Here is a 22,367-nt window from a genome sequence, read left to right as displayed (position 1 = left end):
CAGTGGCTGCATAAAACCCCATGTAATTTCACCTAACAAATCCACAATCTACAGTCGCCTTTAAATGCAAACAACAGTCATCATCCCCAGTTTCTGAAACAGAAAAATGATAAGAACATGTCTTGCATGTTTTGACATGCAACTGGAAGGAAGAAGTCAAAACAAAAGTAACTCTGGCACTCGTGCAAGAACCTGCTAAATACTCACAGAAGATGTTCAAAGACAGCTCTTTCTGACTCAGTTTTTTCTCCTTATTAAAACATTTATAGACATGACTCATTAAGTACACGTACCAGGAGGTTTTTAAGTACACCTACTTTAAGCATTAGAGATACTGACAAGGTAAAAATGAAGATCTGACCAAAGAAAGGTTCATACTTCCAACAGACTTTTAGGCTTTAAGCATAAAGAGAAGGGTTTGGACAAGGCTGCAAGCATGCATGCATGTTATATTCCATTGAAGAAGATACCAGAAGACACCTTGATGACCAAAGCACAACAAAAGAACTCAAAGGCCGCATTTCTTGGACATGAGTATATTACATTACAGGCATTTGGCAGACGCTCTTATCCAGAGCGACGTACAACAAAGTGTATAACCATAACCAGGAACAAGCATGACGAAAACCCTAGAGAGAAGTACCGGTCCAAGTGCAGGGAACAACCGCATAGTTCAACTTGGACCCTGAAGGTTAAACTGATTAACATTAACACAAACGAGAACAGCAACAACGCAGTCTATGGAAAAATACAAGCAGTAGTTAAGACAGGTGCATTAACTAAAGCCGCGTTTCCACCAAAAGTACCCGGAACTTTCAGTCCCAGGAACTACTTTTCAAGGAACTAAAAGGTTCCTTCAGCCAATGGTTGTCTGCGTTTCCACCGCGGTCTAAAGTCCTGCGAAGATTAGGCAAATTAGCCCACTGACGTATGAAAAAGCGACGTTGTCGTCGGTCCATCTGTCCTATGATTTCTTCTGTAACCCCATACTACCACCGAAGTAGCCCACATTATTTTCTAATAACCGGGACAGCCCGGAGGGGTTTATTCCACTTATATACAACGGGCTACCAACAATGACTATATATGGTTACTTTTGTATTTATTGATTTTTATCTATTTAATCACTTGGAATTGAAATATTCTTCTGCAGCCGTTTGGGCATATTTTACCGTTGTCAAGCAAAACTGTCGTTGGTAGTTGAACTTGGACCGTTGTTATGCAACAAATAGGATATAACAGGCCAATAGTCAGATTGTAACTGTTTCCTCTCAAACACATTCATTATGTTTTTATGCGAACATTCACTTTCATGTCTTGACATCCGAGGCGACAGAATGCATTCACATTTCCAATATAACTGGCAACAACAGCAGAAAACATGCACACTTTGTAAACAATTAGCTGTTTGATTACTTTCTCATCGTCAATTACATATAGGCTAATCGCAAAATGACAAGAATAGAACGAAAACTCGGACTTGCGTGAAAATTTAAATTAGTAGTGGTACAGCCATTTCCTTCGAAATTACTGCTAGCCGAGCAGCGAAGTGTGCCCTCCAGATGCGAACCATGCACCATAAATTAGTCCATAGTCTTCCTGGTCTTTTCGTGGAATTGAAGAATGGCAGTAAAATGGAGTAAAATTACGGCAGTCAGAAAAAGCTGCGAGTAAAATGCTGCGAGTACCCGACCAATCAGAAATGTTCAGCGCTGCAAGCTCCACCCAAAAGGTTCCTGTACTTTCGGAAAGTACTACCCCCCGAGCAGGAACTTTTTGGGGGTAAAATAAAGCCCCCGGAACTAAATTTAGACCCTAGTTCCTGCGGTGGAAACGCACTGAGTTCCTCAAAAGGTTCCTAGTTCCGGGGTAAAGTTCCTGCGGTGGAAACGCGGCTTAAGTCACCGACGAAACAGCTACCAAGTTACAACCCTAAGCTTACAGTCATTTAAGAGATTACAGGGAGGTAGGGAGGGATGAGGAGAGGTGCAGCCTGAAGAGGTGAGTCTTCAGTCGTCGCTTGAAATGGGTCAGTGTCTCAGCTGTTCTGACCTCCACGGGGAGGTCATTCCACCATCGTGGGGCCAGAACAGACAGGAGACGTGTTCTGGAAGCGCAGGTGCGAAGAGGGGGAGGTGCCAGGCGTCCTGAGGTAGCAGAACGGAGGGATCTGGCTGGCATGTAGGGTTTGAATATCTTGTGGAGGTATGCTGGGGCTGATCCCTTGACTGCCTGGTATGCTAGGACCAATGTTTTAAATTTGATGTATATATGTGTATATGATGTATTGATGTATATATAGATGGATGTTCTTTATATTTATAAAACATTTACAAAAAGGCCATTCGCTTGGTATTTGGCACATTAAAAAAAAACACACTTTCCATGGGATTAAAGCGAATACATTAACCCCAAAAGACAAAATTTCAAAACAATACCAACAAACAATTTGTACGACCACAAAAACCCTAACAGCAGAGTCTACTGGTTAGACCCTGCTGGTTTGTTTTGTAAGAATATACCAGGGGAGCATACAGACTTGGCTTGGATTCTGTCTGGCCAGGGCTGGGTGCTGGGTCAGTTGCTCACCGGAGGCAGGGCTTATGATGTTCTGCTGCATGGGCACAGGGCTGGAAGGGGCATTCTGGTTCATCTGCAAGAGGGCCTTGCGTGGGTCCTGCCAGGTGGTTGTCTGGTCCAGGTGGCTAAGGCGAGAGAGCAAGAGAAAGGGAGAGAGAGTGGAGGAGGGGGGGAGCATACCAGAATTAGAACAACTGACATATGCCACTTATTATTGCTTTCAGATATTACATTTTTTTCCAATGCCCTGTTACGAAATATATATATGTAATTATTATATTTATTTATGGCCGTACATTCAATTTCTATAGGGGTGTGGAGATGGAGGCCAGCTCTACACCAAATATGGAAGCCAGTTTTTCATGAAGACAAATCCCATACTAAATATATGCAACGCATACTAGCAATTGTGGTGGCAAATGTGGCAAAACATAATTTGCTATAGTATGAATCACTAAGCCCATTTTCCAGCCCAGACGAGAGATGGACAAAAGACTGACGGCTTTGAGAGCCAAAAACTGCCCCTCTGTCAGACACGCTGCTAACACCCACTCAGCTTTCCACAAATGATGGTATGCACCCCTTAAACTCTCATTCATGTTTGGTTGTAGTTTGGGAAATATAAAATTTTCCAGAGGCAAAAGTTCACCAAATTTGCATCCACCACCCTACTCTGAGGCTGCTTGCTTTTGCAGATGGGAACAAACTGTGGAACTCTCAGTCTCAGCCCTGCAGCACTGCAAGGACTGTACAATAGCAAGCTCAGGGATAAATATTTGGATTCCTGCAATGATACCCAGAGTAATTTCATAGGCTTCACAGAAGCAGACATCAACAATGTTCAGCCAAGAACTGCAAGAGCTATTGAGACCCCTGGTGTTCAGGGGTCCAATTGAAGAAAACACAGACAATCTCATGCCCCCAGAGGAACTCCAGATTTACCAAGCATACACACATGCACATGCACGCACACACATAATGTACACGCATAGATGTACACATATGTAGACATATGTTCGGGGTGACATAGCTCAGGAGGTAAGAGCGGTTGTCTGGCAGTCGGAGGGTTGCCGGTTCGATCCCCGCCCTGGGCGTGTCGTAGCGTCCCTGAGCAAGACACCTAACCCCTAACTGCTCTGGTGAATGCGAGGCATCAATTGTAAAGTGCTTTGGATAAAAGCGCTATATAAATGCAGTCCATTTACCATTTACCATTCATCCACATACAGGTGTGCACACATGCGAATGCACAATCATTCACTCACAAACACCCGCACAAATACGCACACAGTGATGAAGACCCTCCTATGTCAGCATTCACAGCATTATTGTTTACTGTTTTCCAGTTGGACTAACACAGGCAAGCTAGCTAGCAGCCTGACTTACAGAAAACCAGGTGAACACCAACCAACTTCTACTGACATCCTGACTCAAAACCAGGCTAAGACCAACAAACTTCAGCTGACTGATGGAAAACTGGACTAACAGAGGTAAACTTTGGCAGACTGACTGACAGAAAGCTAGGCTGACACCAACATATCCACTGATATTCAGAGTAAAACACGTTCTTTCAAATGATTCCACGTTAAGTTTATGACGTGTGTCTTTGAAAATCAAAGGGACCAACAGGAGCATTTTCAAATTCTATCAGACGGTATCAAAATACAAACATTTTTGACCTTTGACCCATGTCTGGCAACATACTCCTCATAAATCAATATTATTATTTTACACTTAATGTTTTCATAATAAAAATGACACGTGCATACTTCAATTGCCAACGTCTCATTTTGTCTCCACGCTTGAGTACCATTGTATGCTAAAGCCATGAAACTCAGAGGCTCCAAGTATGAGCATATATTATATTGTGCAGTGTCTGCCTTATAAGTATGTGTGAGTTTGGATGTATGGCTGAGTGAACACCCACAAACACACACACACATTCATTAGCATACAGCCTCTTGATTTTCTTTTCTCTGATCAAAGGAACTGCCAAGTTCTCCCCCTGCCTTGACCGCACACCGCCACTGCCCCACCTTCATACCCGTCAGTGAAAGCAAGGGAGTACAGCTCTGACACAGACTGAAGGGGCCCCTTCAGGAGGAAAGGAGAGAGGAAGGGAGAACAGGAGGGGGGAAACTACGGAAGCAATCCCTCTGAACATGACTGGCTGACTGAGCTACTGTTCTCCAATTTCATTCCATGATCCCCCCTCTCCTCCTGTCCTCCGTACTGCCCTGCCCCTCTCCACACTGGAAACTTAGATGTTTACAATAGTGCTGACCGTAATATTGGGGGGGGGGGGGGTCTCATCACAGCTCAAGTTTGTCCACATGGCACAAGCTGTTGCTAGTTTGGGAGTGTGGGCAGAGGGGGACAGTGGTGGGATCTTGGAAAGTACACTTTAATTACAGCACAGGAAGTCTGAGGAGGAAATCTCTGCTTAGTGTTCGTTTCACTGTGGGCGGCTGCAATTTACAGTGGCCAGAGCAAGGGAAGTGCAGAGCCACACTGTATTCCAGTCTACTGTGAAGTCAGTTAGCGGCGCAGGCATGCATGCATATGTACATAAATACGTACACGCATACATGCATGCATCCATACGTACGTACACACATACATACATGTATGCATGCATGAAACCACACAGACATGCGGTCATAACTTTGCACATGCTTACACACATGACTATATACGCTTTCATGCATGCGTGCATACACAGAAAACAGAAAGACATACAGGCCTAGATACTTTATCTCCTACGGGAAAAAAATCAGTTTTTCGCACAAAGCCAGCAGAGGAACAATAGACAATAGTTGTAAATTTCAATGTGACATCCCTGGTAAAATAAAATATTACTGGGTCAGTCTTTCGGTGTTCAGTGACCTCCTATGTATTCAACAACAGCAGAATGTGATTGAAATGCACACCCTGGGATGATCGTTTTTTCATGTTTTTCCTAAAGGCGTGTGGTGCCTTGACTGATGTGGTGGTGTACTGTTTTTGGGCTTCCACATTCTCCAATCCCAGAACTCCGTTGCACGGGGGAACAAAATTTGTATACCGACTCCAGCACATACAAACCGAAAGTGCTGCTTTGAAGTCCACTCTAGGCACACTATTTTATAATACTTATGTTTCTTACTTTCTTACTATAATACTCTGTTTCTTATGCAGCTTATCTGAAATTCATGTGAAATCTTATAGATCAAAAATACAGCACCAGAGCCTCCTAAAATATTCCATTTATCAGAAGAGTTTGCTATCAGGGTTGGGGTCAATTCCATTTGAGTTCAGGAAATAAAATTCAAATCATGGACAGAAAAATGGCCATTCAATGAATTAACTAAATGCCCACTCATTACTTGTCTTGAATTGAATGATATTATTTGAATTGAAATTCCCTCTGGAAAATGTACTTTGTTTTGCACTGTTTGACAACCAGACCTTTTCCAGCTGTGAGCCATCAGATGGGCTATGCTAAAGGGTAGACATAAATATGCTTCTTTCATTCAATTCTAAAATTTAAGAAATACTGTGCATTTAGGATGGTTAAAAAAAAATCACATGCATATATGTGTGCACACAAGCACAGTTGAAAACAATCTTCCAGGTGAATGTGTTTGTGAAGTCTGAGTGGTTCTTGAAGTGCATGCCAAATAATTTTAATTAATTTTTCCAAATCCCTTTCATTTGTCCAATGTCAAGAAGACATGTATACGTATAGAGGGTATGCATTGACGTCACTTTCCCACCAGAACACGCCCCCTCAGTCAGGACTGAGTGGCAAAACATGCTGCGACATGGCTGTCTTTAGTATAGGAAACAGCAAAACCGGGAGTAAAACAAACGATTATCTGCTTAAACTGAAGGCAGTTGGACTCGACAGCGATGCTTACAACTTACCAAAGAACCAGTGATCCGTGGACATTCAACAAGAAATCGGAGCTATCTTTTGCCGAAAGCCAAAGAAAAGAGAAGCAAATGCATTGCTGCTATTCGCAGAAGCAACTCAAATCCAGGCACTGAAACGTGGATTTGCGGTTGTTATTTTGTGTCAGGTATGTTGGATTTTTGGGTAAAATCATACCTTAATAATTTATATGTTTGGCTAGCTAATACGATCTAACCATCCCCCATTTGTTTGTAGAACACAAGGCTCATCATCATGAATGTTTTTTAATAAATGCTGACAAAAACTTTACAGTTACACAGAATATAAATGAAAGATGCTAAATATTTAATTGATGAGTAGTCAATACAGTACATAACTTAAGGTATGATTTTACCCAAAAATCCAACATAGCCTACCTGACACAAAATGACAACCGCAAATCCACGTTTCAGTGCCTGGATTCCAATTGTTTCTGCGAATTGCAGCGATCCATCTGCTTCTCTTTTCTTTAGCTTTCGGCAGTCTGTAAAAAGATAGCTCTGATTTCTTATTGAATCTATTTGTACAATCAATCGCACAACAGCTCTTTCCCATTCTAGGTGTTTTTTGTGTATTCGCAGCATTCAAGCTGAATGCTAACGCTGTCACTCATAGTCTTTCTGCCACTCAGTGGGTGTAACCGCAGCACTTTTGCCCGTGGTGACGTCATGTGCATACCCTCTATAAAATAAAGTATTACAAATAATAGCTCCATCAGTTAGTCACTGTATTGCTTAGGTAACTGAAAGCAACTGCAGCTCATAATACAACAAGAACTTATTGGGCTTCCTTCAAATGCATGTGCTTTGAAATTCCCACCAGCCTGTATGCTTCAGAACACAGCCCAGTGCGAACCCAGTTAAACTCCTTCAGTCTGGCTGCAATGCTATCAAATAGATACTTTCTCACCCAAAACAAATTGATTTATTAAAATGGCACATGGCTCTGTATAACGTGTTGTGTCATCCTTGTTGTTTGTAGATAGCTTTGCAAAGGTACATTTCCAGTTTTTCATGTCCCTGGGCAGTTAAAAACCAAATTAGTCTTTTGCCCACCCAAGTGAAAATATATACTTCAGCAAATGAGCACCCCTCTGAAATGATCTTTTTATATTTCTTATGCAGAAGAACTTGCTTGTAAACAGCAGAGAGTGCCTTCATCCCAAGCCAAATTTAGTCTGCAAGTCCCATGTCCACGTAATTTCTTTTTCTCCCACACACCAAATCGGAAATACTCTATATTCAGAAAACCAGGGCTATGACCTTGCATGTATTCCTTAATAACAGTTGCAACATTAGCTAATAGTACATTAGCTTAGTAGCACAATGCCTTCTGACAAAATAAAAATAAAAATGAAGGGTGGACAAGCAGCTTTCAGTTCTGAGGCAGTCTGCTGTTGATATAAGGTTTTTCACCCCATGCAGGTTGAAACTACTTAGGTTTTCAGACAGAGACTGAAAGGCCTGGGTGAACAATGTGGAAGCTGATCTAACTTAAGAGAGAAAATATTAACTTTTTCACGGTTAAAGAGGGAAAGCTGTAGCAACCACAAATGTGTAACACCTACATGGCTGATGCCTGGCAGCCATTTTGTGCCAGAGTGCTCTGCCTACCAACTGAGGTGGAGAGGGAGGGGATTGTAGAACTAGCAAAACTAGTAGGTGACCAGGTTGAGAAAGCCAGGTTGGAAATTTTGCCAGGACACCCCTTATGACCCACTATGAAGCACACTAAGATTGTGATGCAATGAAAGTGCTCTAAAAATCAAAGGTATCATTACATTTTTTTTTATTACTCATGTACTAAAGCGCCATGGGATCTTCAATGACAACCAGTCATTACATTCATTTGGCAGACGCTTTTATCCAAAGTGACGTACAATAAATAAGACAGAAACTTGATTTAATGTCTCACCTGAAAAATGTACATAGCATCTTGGGGGTGGAAAAGAAGTAAATGTGCATTTTTGAACAGATCAAGATAAACTGAATTTCGTTCAGTGCATTTGTAAGCACACTGAGGTAATTCCAAGCACTTGGGCTGAGGATCATGGAGTTGCACACACAAATCGAGCCAATCCAGAGAGGTGGGAAAGCGAGCACCAATTTGTGGTCATTCACCATCACCAACATATAAAACATCACACCAGAGGCCTTGGTCTATAGCAGGGGTGTGAAAACTTGGGGGCACAGCAGGTATTTTTGTGGGTTTTGATTCCATTAGCAATGGGTTCAATTCTTTGAAACCAAGCGTTTAAATTTAGCACTGTAATGTTGAAGCACACCCAGAAACGGACACTGCTGTTCTCCACAGCTCTCCACTTGAACAGTCCACCATGTTAGTGTATTGGAAATTTATTTATAGACTTTTCTGTTTTAGCTTTTGCTGGTGTTCCACTAGAAACAATTGTTTTTGAACATCAGCTTTCATGTCTGGATTTCCAAGCACTTGAAGAGTGGGGAAAACTAATTTCAACCATCAGTGTACAGCACCCACCTGGCAGATGCATGTCAGCCATTTTGTGCCAGAATGCTCACTTGCACAGTTGCACAAAACTGTTTAAACCTAACTGCTTTGCACACAATGCCTTACTGTCCATCGAATCACAGTGCTTACAGAACTTAGATAGACCCTCCTCCCTCTACCTTAAGTTCCCCCTGAGAAAAATAGGCAAGGTTTACTTTTTAACCAAAACACAAAAGTTCTATTTTCAGGAGAGTCTGGGTTACCCATCTTGAGGTAAGTGTTTGACCTCGCACTGAAAACACGCACACGCACGCACATACCTCTGTTCAGCCTTGGGCTCAAAAAACCTGCATTTATCACTTATCTACAGATAACCTTCATGCCATGATTAATATATTGCGGTATTATTATTAGAAATCTTGTCAAAGGTGCAATTATATTTCCCATAAATTGTTTAATATAAATAAATAAGTAAATAAATAAAACAAACCTTCCAAGAATGTATGATGGGACACAGCAATTTCCTTAACCATTTTGAGGATAATGTTTTGCTAAAATAAGAAGAAAAATGCCCTTGGGACCTGCGTTTCATTCAAGTTTGCTGACAAAGGTTAAAAATGGAAATTTTTAAGGGACAAAAGTTCTGAACACATTACCACCTACAATACTCATTTACCCTATAGTACCTTAAGATAACCAGTACAGTATTTTTGTAACATTGACATTCCATAAGTTAACCCTGTTAGTGCTTCTAGTAAAAGATTAGACAAGCATAGAGCTCAATGGAAGAGGAAAACATTTTTAAAAGCCCTTAAAAAAGGTTCCCTAAAAAAGACTGGATTAGCCTGTGTGGAAGTTTAAGTAAGCTCTGTGTACATGGAATAGCATGTCCTTGCTGCAGTGTAAATGCAATGGCATATAGTTACAGGCCTAATGATTATTTTGACAAAAACAAAGCACATTTTTCTCTGCAACTTCCTATTCAGCTTACCAAAACCATAACCTCTCACGATGAAATTCGTGCTCTCCTTCCGCCGACAAAAAGAACACGCAATGCAGAAAAGTAAGGCTGTTGATAGGGGGGCACAAAATACCAGATCTGTGTCCATCTAGTCTAAAACATGAATGCTGTCACTGATGTAAATGGCCTTAATACATCCGCGACAGCAGTGTGCAACAGGCACGAGACTGCACATGGCGAACAAAAATACCGATTCTAAAAATAGAAAGAGAATGCAGCCATCCCGTGCATTTACATAGCTCTTCCCTCCATCTTTCCCAAATGACTTTACCATATTTCCCACTATAACTGTAAAACAACAATCAATCCTGGTTTGAACTTTTGTCTATAGTGATTTTTCTGGTCATGTTTAGATTGTGGAAAGTGGAAAAGTATAAAATAGTGATTTATGGACCTTTAGCCATGTTACAGAGGGAAGGCCTGCTACCTTGGTGCCGATTCCCCTGGTGGGAGTGCTGGGACCAAATGACACTGACCACTCCTCTATCAGCAGGACATCATCAAACAAGATTGCTGGACAACCTCTCGGGCCCCTCCATAGATGATGGGGTTACTTTGAAGTATGTTTCATATTAACAGGTTGACTGCTAAAGTTACAAATGGCCGCAATTCGAGTGCTGGTTTGGGGGGAGGATAGTTGAGGATGCTGCCAATAAGCACACCACCCGCCAATTCAGAAAACTTCCCTGCATGGCTTTGCGGGGCCAGACAAGATGGTCCATGAAGCTGCAGAAAACTTCCTGCCTGGGTGCTTGGAGTGGGAAGAATGAAACTGCTCCCACCAAATCACACATATCCAATGTATGCACACATGCTCAAGCATCTTCATTCAGTTCATGGATCTTGCAACCAATCAGGTGCGCGAGTTATATTGTGGGACAAAAAAATAAAATAAAAAAAATAAATAAAAAAAAGTTCTTGGCATTCAGTTTAGAAACAGTGAAGAGCTCTTCAGCACTAAGAACTGTAAACAACCTTTGATAAGTCATTATCCTGTATTTCACTGGAGTGGCTCTCCAGTTACAGGGAAGGCACTGAAGTCTCGCGCCGAGGTGCTACAGAGAGACTTCAGCAAACAGCAAGCTGGTTTCCTCACAGTAACATCTGTGTACTGAGCTGACAGTCTGCAACTGAAAGGGGAAGAGGCTCGTCTGTCTGTGATCAACACAACGCAAGAGTAGCAAACACAAAAATACTCTCCTAATAAATGTATCACACATACCATGTGTCAGATGTAGGACCCATAAGTATGTAAGAAAAGCAAAAGAGGGAAAACAGGGTGAATTATTAGCAAAGAGGTGATATTCACACACCAGAAATCTTGAAGCAAAGTTATTTATTTTTGTGAGGTCTTAGGTTGGAAGTACAATACAGTTCAGTGAAAAAGGCCACTCTCCATTCAAAATACACTATACAAGAACAATAAAGACAACATGGACACTTTTGCTTTAAAAATAGAACAAAATCACTGAACATTAATGTTAGTAACTCATAGGATATATATTTTTAAGGACCGTCAAGCGCTAATATACAGACTGTGCTTTCTGGTGGTTTAGTTGGTAGATATCCCACCACTTAAGATGATTATGTAAGTTTTCAAACGTGTCATTCACACATTTACATGTACAATGATTTGTATTTTCATTAAGATTTTTTAAAAATAACATTCAATCTAAAGATTGTATCAAACTAGTAAATTTCATTTAAATTCAGGGGACATTTAACATGCATTGCACACTGAAAGCTCAACTATTTAAGAAATGAATTAGCTTCACTTCACCTAATAAATAGGACTGGTATTTAACCAGATTTATTTTTTAATTTCATAATGCAAAACAGGCGCACTGTCGTTACTGGGCGAGTATGTTGCTGTGAGAGTAGCAAAGACAATTACAAAAAATATTTATAGGGTATATATTACACAACTTGGTATTAACAGTGGACACAGTGCACATGCATTTCACTGTGATGGAATACTAGGATCAAAGCAAACTACTTTTTCCACTGCTTTTTAATACATACGCTAGCTGTATTGGGCAGGAATATGTTGTACCTTTATTAAAAAAAAAAAAAATTTAAACTCAAACCTGGGCCTTAAAAAAATAAATGCTTACTTAAGTCAGTTCTGGGGTTAAAAGTGCTAGTCACCATCAGCACAGTGCACCTCTGAATTAATGTGCAAATGGCTATCATCAGCACCCCTAATTCTCCCACCCACACCCCCACCCGCAACTCAAAATTGTAGAAGGAAATATCTCCTTGTGCAGCATTGAGGAAGCTTAAAAGCACACGGTAGCCATCTTTGAGAGCTGCTTTGTAAAGATGCCAGGAGATGGAAAGGCAGGCGGAGTCATAACTTGTCAACAGTGTCGGTCCTGTGTTGCTACCTGGCGCCGTCAATCGCTGTTGACAAAGGGGAGAGGGGATTAACGGGTGCTGAGGATCACCTTGGCTAGTACAGGGGTAGGGGAAGGGATTATTTGCAAAGATCTGGCAACCCTTCAAAGGAAGCGCGCAGCAAATGGGACAACGCCGGGTGCCCGGAGGCATAATCCAGATGGAGAAACACTTTGGAGATGCTCAAATTTCCCAGTCAGGGGGGCGGGGGGTCCATTTTTTTGTGTCCTGACAGACTCTCTGAGGTCATCTTGAATCGTAGCCTGCTGCTGCCTCTACAACACGAATAGTAGAAAGCTCTGCCTTCTCCAATTACAGTAGGTGGCTTTTGTTGCAAAATGATGAAAGCACCATAGCTAACAACAACACTGCAAAAAACAAAAAAATAAGCCAATCAACAGTATTTTTGTCTTATATTCAGACTTAATTATATTACTTTTTTGCTAAATAGGACAATAATAAAACCATTGAGGTGGTTTTATTATTGTCAAGACAATTCCATTTGTCAAGCAAACAAACTTAAAACAAGCTAATATTTTCTACTTGAGAGAAAAAGATTTTAAGTCTCATTTCAAGACTAAAACACTTGTCATGACAGACATTTTTTGCAGTGAGTATCAGACTATGGAATTGCATCTTCTGTCCAGACATCGGAATAAGGAAGACGGTGGAGAAGACGCGGTGGGGGGCGTGGTAAAACTTGAGAACACTCCTGCAGATCCTTAAGAGTTTCCAATAAAACATGTATTTTGTGGAAGACCAAATGTGACAATATTAAATAAATGTAAATAATAATTAACTAATAATGAAATAAAAAGGCAATTAAATAGATAATGCAATAAATACCTAAACAATGAAAATATATCTATTCATTATGTTATGTCTCATTCATGGCATTTTTATTTCCAAAGGACATTATGCTCTCTGACTCTTTTATTAATTTCCTTGCGTATTTATGTCTACTCGTATTTATTTCAAAAACGACTCAGCCTGTCAGTCAACATGAAAGAGGCAAGCCCCAACACTGGATTGGATAATCCTCAACAATCCACCATCTTTAGCTAGCGCTGAGCGTCCTTGTATACCAGGAAACATGACAGACTTGGTAGAGTTAAGGGATGCTGTATTAAGTTCAGCAGATCACACAGGACATTTATCCTTTCCTGTAATTCTTAGCCACATTGAGGACATAAGTGACACTACTGGGAGCAAGTGCCCTTGACAACACAAACATCCCTGTCGATTTTTCAGTAACATAGAGATGAATAAATAGGCCACACCCCCACAGTGTGGGGAAAAAAATACCAGTTGCGCCCCAACGTTAGTAATAGCAGTCAGTGGATTATCAAGATTATAAAAATGTTGGAAAGTTGTGTGGTGGGCTGTACAATTAACAAAGCCAAGAACCCCAATTTTCCCCCAAGTGGGTGAAACAGGTAGGAATCCAAAGCTCTCTAGATGGTTAAGTTGAAAGCCTTTCTTGACACATGGCAAGAAAAATTTAAACGTGCTGGACCTACGCATTGCGGCCTCGCGCACCTTCACCAGGCTTACCTGATGAAGTCAAAGGCTTTTAAATTTTACCATCAAGAGTGACTTGGATCCCTACCCGTTTACCACTTGTATTTTTTTGTAATTTTGTTGGCAAACTAAACCCTTTTTGATGCATTGATAATTTCCTCCTTTTTCCAAAGAGAAACTTTTTGGCCATTAACTTAGTCCATGTAGTCCTCCTTCTCTAACCTTTTTGAACCCCAATTGTAAAAATATGTCCTCCTGTGCAAAAAGACCTAGCCAATGAGGAGGGGAAAAAAGCAGAGTTACACCTGTCAGGCCATTAGACCTGAGGAGAAAGGAAAAATCTGGAATGCAGAATCAAGGAATATCTATATTTGTAATTAGTTAGTCATTTTGTCACCAATAAATGCTTTCTTTAATTAGCTGTAAATAACTTTAGTTATCTGTTGTGTCAGAAATGGTCATTTGTATACAAGTGGAACTAAACATGCCTAGAAATAACTAAGTTTAGAATTGCATAAAGAACGGACTGTGCAACCAATGTGCAAAGTGTTTTTCGGAAATAAAAACACCATGAAATAGATAAGCGACATTAAATAATTACTAGATATTTATTTAATTGATTATTTATTTCATTATCTATTTCATTGCTTATTTATTTCAGTATCAATTATTGCTTATTATTGTTAGTTATTTAATGTAGTCACATTTGGTCTTCCGTAGTTATTAACCATATTGTATAATCAACCATCAATTTTGTTTTGAATATTGGTGAAAACAGAATGCATGGCTTTTAAAACAGTCAGTAATCTGCAGGAACTTCACTTGTGTCTAAAAGGTAAATAGCAATATTTAAAATAGAGTAGGCATATATTACACAGGTCTGGTTGGGTTGAACAGAACATTGTCCCATCTGTGCCAAGGTGAAAGATCTTGCTAAACAGCCCCAGAAACATCACTTTCCCATTCCCGTCCTCATAAACAAACACCAAATCATAAATATTATCCACTGGCCATGTATGCTGACAGTTTTGTTCAGCAAGAAACTAAAAACAATTCATGTGTAATTGTAAATGCAGAGGACTGGAAAGGGAAGTTTGCACATACTAAGCATTTTGAGACCTTGACAGTAACTGACAGAAACAAAAAATACATGCACATGAAATTATATTTCAAATTAACCTTGACCACTAAACAGAAACATGATCCCTCTGTCTATAGCTAATGTTGCCTGTACACCTACATAATGCCCCAAAGTCAACATGCAGTAGAATATGGGTTATCTGTAACACAATTCTACAACTTGCATAAGTTAGTGGTTTTAGTTGCATCCTCAACATCCTTCTGCAGCAGTTGACAGTACCTCCATTTGAAGTTATAGGCAAAAAACAAGGCTGTTTATCTTCAGCAGGGTATTTGAGGCCCACTGCTTTACAGCTTTATTACCCTGTGCATCAGGGTTTATACCACAGCTGGAGCCAAAAGAAGACACTTCCTTTTTGATGAGAAAAAGCCCCCACAAAAATTAAAAACTATATTGAACTGCAAAAAGAGAGTTGTATCCCCTAGGTTCAGGTAAATACCACAGGGAATTTCTCCCCCTCCCCCCAAAACACGCAAGGAGTCGACCACTACAAATAAATTCTCAACCAGCGGGAAAAACTGGGGGTGCAAATGAAAGGAAGTCCTTTTGTGTCAGGAGTCCTTTTCCCTGGGTAATGACCAAATACAACATAGTTTTAGGAAGGCCTGGCTGAGAAGGCCTGGTTAAAAGACAAGGTAGGCGGGGTTGGTATCAAAAAGCAATGGCCAGACAACTCCACCAGAGCCCCTTGAGCACAGCCCTATATTGGCTTTCCAATGAGAAGCTCATGCATGGCTGTACTTAATGAGTAAACACAAGCCCCTATTAGCCCCACTCTCTCACTAGAGGCTCTAAATGAGAATTCTTTCATTCATTCATGACCCTCCCCTAGTCACCACCATTCCCCTTTCCCCATTTCTCCCAACCCCCGGACAGCACCCGTCGCACAGACAGAAAAGAACTTAAGGTGAAGACCCCCACTTTTCTGTCATGTAAACAAAAAAATTCCTAACAAGGCAAAGATTAGGGATGGAAATTTTCAGTGATTTCACAGATCCAGTGACCACATAATGTGCTCAATTCCAAAATGATTCCTATCATAGGGAGGAATCTATTTTTAGAATGCATCTTGGCTGGGCAGCACCACTCGTATAAATGCATGCACATAAAGCACATCAGTACCCAAGTTTTTCCATCATAATAAAGTCTTAATGCTTAGTCTATTGTGTCAATAAACAGTCTGTGTTAAGATATGATAAAGAATTTTATTCTCAACTCACCAAGGTTTCGCACCCACAAAAACAATATACAACTGGTTGGCTGAATATTCAATTCTGTTTGGCTGTGATGAGTGCATTATTTTCCCATATATGCCTCACTATGAAGTATCAGTTACTATATATAGATGTTTTATTTTTATATTTTAAATTTCCTGTATGAAATGTATGAAATATGAATATGGAACTTTTATCCTTCACGGCAAGCATAGCGCAGGGGGTGTTGCTTTACCCATTTCCAAAATCCAAAATTTGTCTGTCAAAGAACTCACCATTAGTTGAACACAAACATTACCAGACACCTACAGATGGGTGACAAGTTAAAGGAAAAACCAGTGGACCAGTAAATGAGTGGACAAACATAACGAATGCAGATGCTTCCATACTGTTGTGCTGCATGGTACAATTAAGCAATTAACATTCTATCATGCTTTGTGGCATGTATAAAAAAAATGCTAACCTCGATTTTGGATCAAGATGGCAAAAGGAAAAGAAAGGAAGTGACATTAAAAAAGGGATCATTATTGGGGCACCGATGGCAGGAGCTTCAGTCACAAAGACTGGCTAATGTTTCAATAGGAACAGTGACTAAAGTGATATCTGCATTAGATCAATGTGAAAGACATCGGTAAATAGGGTCATAAATTGTTGTCAAAAGCACACATTTGATGACTGTCATGATTGCGCATTAGTGCGATATGTAAGGAAAAAGAGCAACTCTTCCTCAGGTGACTGAGAATGTCAATACAGGACACGATCAGATTGTGTCAGCAAGAACAGTCCGTCGACAAGTACATACATAGAGAGGGTTGCAGTTCATAAACCCCTCAGTACAAAGATGAATCCACATTTGAGAGTACAGTGGTGCAAAAAACCATAGACACTGGTCTACAGGGACGTGGAAAAAAGTGATATGGCCAGAGGACTCATTCTACACCATATTCTGGACAAGTGGGCAAGTGTATGTGTGGCATACACCAAGAGAATGGTACAGGACTGAATGCTTGACCTCTACAGTAAGGGGGTCTGGTGACTCAGTTTTGCTGTGAGGGGCATTTTCCTATCATGGTTTGGGTCCACTTGTCCCCTCGGAGGAAAGGGTCACTGCAAACCAATACAAAGTTATTTTGAGTGATCATCTTTATCCTAGGATGAAACATTTCTATCCTGATGGGAGTTGTCTCTACCAGAATGACAATGACCCCATCCACAGGGGTCCCTGAATGGTTTGACAAGTATGAAAGTGATGTGAATCATATGCTATGGCCTTCGCAGTCACCAGATCTCAACCCAATTAAACACCTACAGTACGGGAGATTTTGGACAAACGTGTTCGACAGCGCACTCCATCATCAAAACACCAAATAAGGAAATATCTTTTGGAAGAATGGTGTTCTATCCCTCCAGTAGAATTCCAGAGACTTGCAGAATCTATGCAAAGGTGCATTGAAGCTGTTCTGGTGGCTTGTAGTTGCCCAACACCTTACTAAGACACTTTTGTTTCTTTTTCCTTTTGTCACCTATCTGTATGTGTGCTCAAACTAAAATGATCTGTTTATTTGGTAATATTAGCTACTTTGAATAAATAAGTAGCAAGTACTAAAACACTTAAATAAAAAGCCACAGCCTTCAATAACCCAAATGTAAAGTTAGCTAATAAGTCAATAGTTACCGTCTCGGTGACGATGTATGGGTAGTTTAGAACCTACCTAGCTACTACAAGTTGGCATGGTAAAGGTAATACGAGTATGAATACAAGTAATTTAACCTAACAGACAGAGAGACAGATGGAAAAAACATAACTCCTGTCAACTCTGTTGGCTGGAGGTAATAATAATGAAGAATGCGCCAAGCGATTATTACATTTTCGTCAAGCAATTATTGTGTTTATTATACTGCAGTTGGCCGAAATGCACTGCTGCATTACAAGCTGCAGCCAAGCAGCTATAGCCATTTATTGATCATTCCTGTGCTGTGCAGAAGGCTACACACACATTCAATGTCATGCCCAGCATAATGATAAATGGACACAATCTTTGTTTTGCTTCGTTTTTTACCATTTGATGATTTCTTCCGTATTTAGTGTTTTCTTTTTATATATATTTTTTGGCACCATATCAAAGATCCAAACCTTGCAATGTAAAACATGTTGTACCAAAAAAAACTTTAAAGAAATAAAAACAAAATACAAAATACAAAAGGGCAAGCCATTAAAGGCAAAAAAGCTTTATGTTCAGTCTGTCCATAATCAGCCAAAGCCATTAAATGCACCAGCTTATCAGTGGGTTTTACTGGTATTTGTTCATAGCAGCAATTGTCCATTTATTATTTGTGTCAAGCACGAGTTACAGTTGCTACAACTGCACATGTTATTTTAATCGTTTCCCACTGCTGCACACGAGATCTATTAATTTAGCCTAATTGATTATTGTTTTTAATACACTCAGATTTCTGCAGCTTTTTTCAGTCTTCCATGATTTTCAATAACTTTGCCGTAACTGCTCCATGACTTTACCAATATTTCCCATGACAAATATACAGCCTTAATAATAATTACCCTCTCTAAGACATCTGACCCAAATTAACCTGAGTTGCCCCTAGGTTCCTGCAGCACTGGTTAGTGCTACCTAACTGGCTTATTGTCACCGCCGTTGAAACATCTTACCTTCCGGGCGTGGAAGAGAAACCAGTTCCACAAACCACCATAACCTGTGCTACCACTATGCTGTGATTCAGCCATCACCACACGTACTGAGAAACTGAGGGGACGGCAGGAGTGGTTCTCGTATTCTACCTAGCACACTGACTGGTTTTTTTTTTTTTTTTAATAGTGAACTGTGTACAGGAGAGGAAGATGCGTGGCTGTCCACGTCTGACAGTTACTACACACATCAAAACAAAACTGAGTGCAGGGGGATGACCAGCCAACTGAACAGTGAGCCTACCTCCCCCTGGCACTGATTCATTCACTCAGCACCCCACCCCCTTCTCCTCTCTCTCCAAAGGCTGCAGACCTTGTTTATTAATAGATGCTCCAGCCATGGTTGTGCTGATACTGCACAGGCTGCCTTCAACACCAGATCAGGTGTCTGAGCTTTGATCTGGAGCAGGTAGGAGTCCAGCTTCACTCTTGCTGTCCCAGGTTCACTTCCTAGAGACTGTGTGGCATAAGACGCTCACCATTTCAACAGACCGAAATTGACAAAATTTCTCCCACTTGCTACAAATACTGCCAGCAAACAATTATAATTTTTTTACAGTGGCAAAACTGGTCACAGGATTATGTGACATTACGTTAATTCAATAAGCTGTGCAGACAGAAAAAAACAGATATAATAAGAATTTACAAGACTTTAGGCACTCTTATTTATAAAATGAAGAGCACAGTTTTGCACACAGACAGCCGGACTTAGCAAAATCAGTGCAAATTCAATGCAACTGAAAAGGGCTGATGAGGTTAAAACAAGCCATGCAGTGAAAACTAAGGCTGCTGAACGAGCACACTGTGAAAAAAGATTTTTAATCGTTTTAAATTAAGACCGTACATCTTGGCTAAGAGAGATTACAAATCAAAATATCCGCAAAAATTATGAGCAGGTTTTGTAATGCACGTTGACCTTTCTTATTCTGACGTGCTGCAGATTTTTGCATAGTCCAAATATCAAATGTTGCTCCTGAATAATCCACCGTTGTCAAATTCTATTGCAGCAGTGTTTTTTCCCCCACATCAAACTGCTTACTGTTACATTCTTCACCTTCCTCATTGGTAAGACAGACTAAAAAGATGAAAGTTGTTGACAAAACCACATCCTGTGGGAAAAGCAACCGCAGACACAGTCGAGGTCAATGACAACAGAAAACCAGCAAAGTGGATTCTGTGCTCCCATTTGATGCCAAGGCAAACATGGGGGCGGGGGGGGAGAGAGAAGGGTAAGGATTCAGGACTGGGGGGTGGGGAGGGAGGTAATTTCAAACACCCTGCCAGTTTCTGATTTTAAATGGGCCATGACACAGTTAAGGTTGGTCAAAAGTAATATGTACAAGCCTCTCCCAAATACTATTAGCAATGAGCCCCTTTTTTTTTTACTTTTAAGAGAGGACTCATTTTAAGCTTTTAAATCAATCAAGTCTTGCCACTGTGTGTAGCTGATGTTTCAATGGATCACTTACAACACTCAACAGAAATGAGAAACTGGTTTAGTCTAGACTTTCAATTTCCAAACAAACCATCAGTATTTTATCGTTGCACTGGTCTAGATACCACGGTTACTGGGCTTCCAAGTGTTGTTCTCTCAAAAACACTTTCGTTTCTTTTGTCTATTACCATACAGTTAAATGCGAAAGTATTGGGACCGTGACACTGTTGTTGTTTTGGCTCTGTATTTCAGCATATTGGATTTAAAGGAGTACCATGGTGATTTTCACACTTTCTCGGTTTTATGTGCTATTTGCACAAGAGGCATTGAAGAAACACAATGAGCAAAGTATTAAATATGTCCGTTCTGTATTTTTGGAGAAATATGCGTTTTAAATTCATCGTCCTATTTTCAACCGGTTGAGAAAGTTGTCATTTTGCTGCGTCACAAATACAGTAACCACTCCCATTTCCACGCTCCGTAAAGAAATCTGACAGGACACATCGTCCTGCTGTTCAGACAATGCAAATATTTGACTAACGTTAGGTTCACTTAAATTAGAGTGCCTTTAGATTATTTCTGGTTATATTCATTTAGCTAGCTAGCTAACGTTAGCTAGCTAGGAGGTTTGCTTTCATAAGGCAATGTTATCGATAACGTTAGCTTGCTAGTTTGCTTTTATGAGGACGTTATAGTTGTGCTTTTATCTTAACTTGGCTGGCTAGATAGCAAAAATTATAATTTGATGTAAGTCAACGTCCTTACCTTAGCTATCTATCGATACTTGATATACTACTAAGCTAGCTAGCTTGTGAAAATTCAGTCTCCCAAAGAGAGCGCGTAACATGGGGGTAGCTATGGTAACGGGGCACGGTCTGTCAATCATAGCTAACTGACAGTTCTCATTACCACGCCCAGACGGTTCGGGTGAATTTTTATAGTGGGAAATTTAGGCTTAGAAAAATATGTTTTAAAGTACATTGAAATGACTGAAGAATAAAAAAATGATGCACATTTGTTTTGTTGTTGCCTAAAGACAACTGGGAAGTGTCACGTTCAACCACCATGGTACTCCTTTAAGAACAATGAATATGAGCAGATTGTCAGCTTTAACTTGAGGGTATTTGCATCCACATCGGCTGCAGAACAGGCGCAGGGGTGGGGGGGAGGGGGCATGTATAAAAAGGGCTGTATTCCTACACTGATCACCTGACATGGATGCAAATAACCTCAAATTAAAGATGCCAATCTGCACTTTAACCTCATGATTCACCATTTTATTTCAAATCCAATATGCTGGACTACAGAGCCAAAACAACAAAAATAGTCTCACTGTCCCAATACTTCTTCAGTTAACCGTAGCTTTAGCAAATATTTTAATAACTTCATTTTTTTGCCTCATTAAAGAGAAGGATTGCATCTAGCCTAACATATGGTTCCAAGACAGAAGAAGTCTTGTTTACGGCAGAATAACATAATTCCTCATTGATCCCTTTCAGAAAATCCATCTACATTTTAACATATGCAGTGCATTATGTAGCGAAGAATCTAAATGCAATGATCAGACTTAAAAATAATCTTAGTGGCTTTAAAATAATGTTGGGGTACCATAGTAGCAACAAAGGTGGAGGGAGTGGAAAGTGATTTTCAGTTACTTTGGAAACAAGATGTGAGATGTATATGATGGGTGAGAATCAAAAGGCTTCTTTCTTTAAACAGAGTCTTTGGTTCAATTTCAAGGCAGTCTCATACAAAGACCTTTAATCTCACATTTCCAAGGTTCATCATGTTCAGGGAGGCCTGAGAACTAGCAAATGTGCCAAGAGATCACTGCATATTATCAAACTGTGTGCACCCCCACCATTTACTTGAGCAGAACAACCCAAATGCACCAGATGTCCTACAGATGTTTCATTTAAAATACAAAGAAACCATGTGGTTCTGAACACCTTTC

General features: G+C 40.3%; 1 protein-coding gene across 2 annotated transcripts in view; it reads right to left on the bottom strand.

Moving 5' to 3' along the window:
- Positions 1 to 22,367, bottom strand: part of LOC135263757 (transcriptional coactivator YAP1-like) — a 51,958-nt gene that overhangs the window by 17,685 nt on the left and 11,906 nt on the right. For both annotated transcript variants that reach the window (XM_064352118.1, XM_064352117.1), the window contains exon 3: positions 2,590 to 2,705. In XM_064352118.1, the coding sequence (XP_064208188.1) occupies positions 2,590 to 2,705 (116 nt within the window). The remainder of the gene's footprint in view (positions 1 to 2,589; positions 2,706 to 22,367) is intronic.

This window comes from Anguilla rostrata, chromosome 9 (genome assembly GCF_018555375.3).
Source record: "Anguilla rostrata isolate EN2019 chromosome 9, ASM1855537v3, whole genome shotgun sequence".
Classification (NCBI taxonomy): Eukaryota; Metazoa; Chordata; class Actinopteri; order Anguilliformes; family Anguillidae; genus Anguilla; species Anguilla rostrata.
This window is presented reverse-complemented; position numbering and strand designations above follow the sequence as displayed.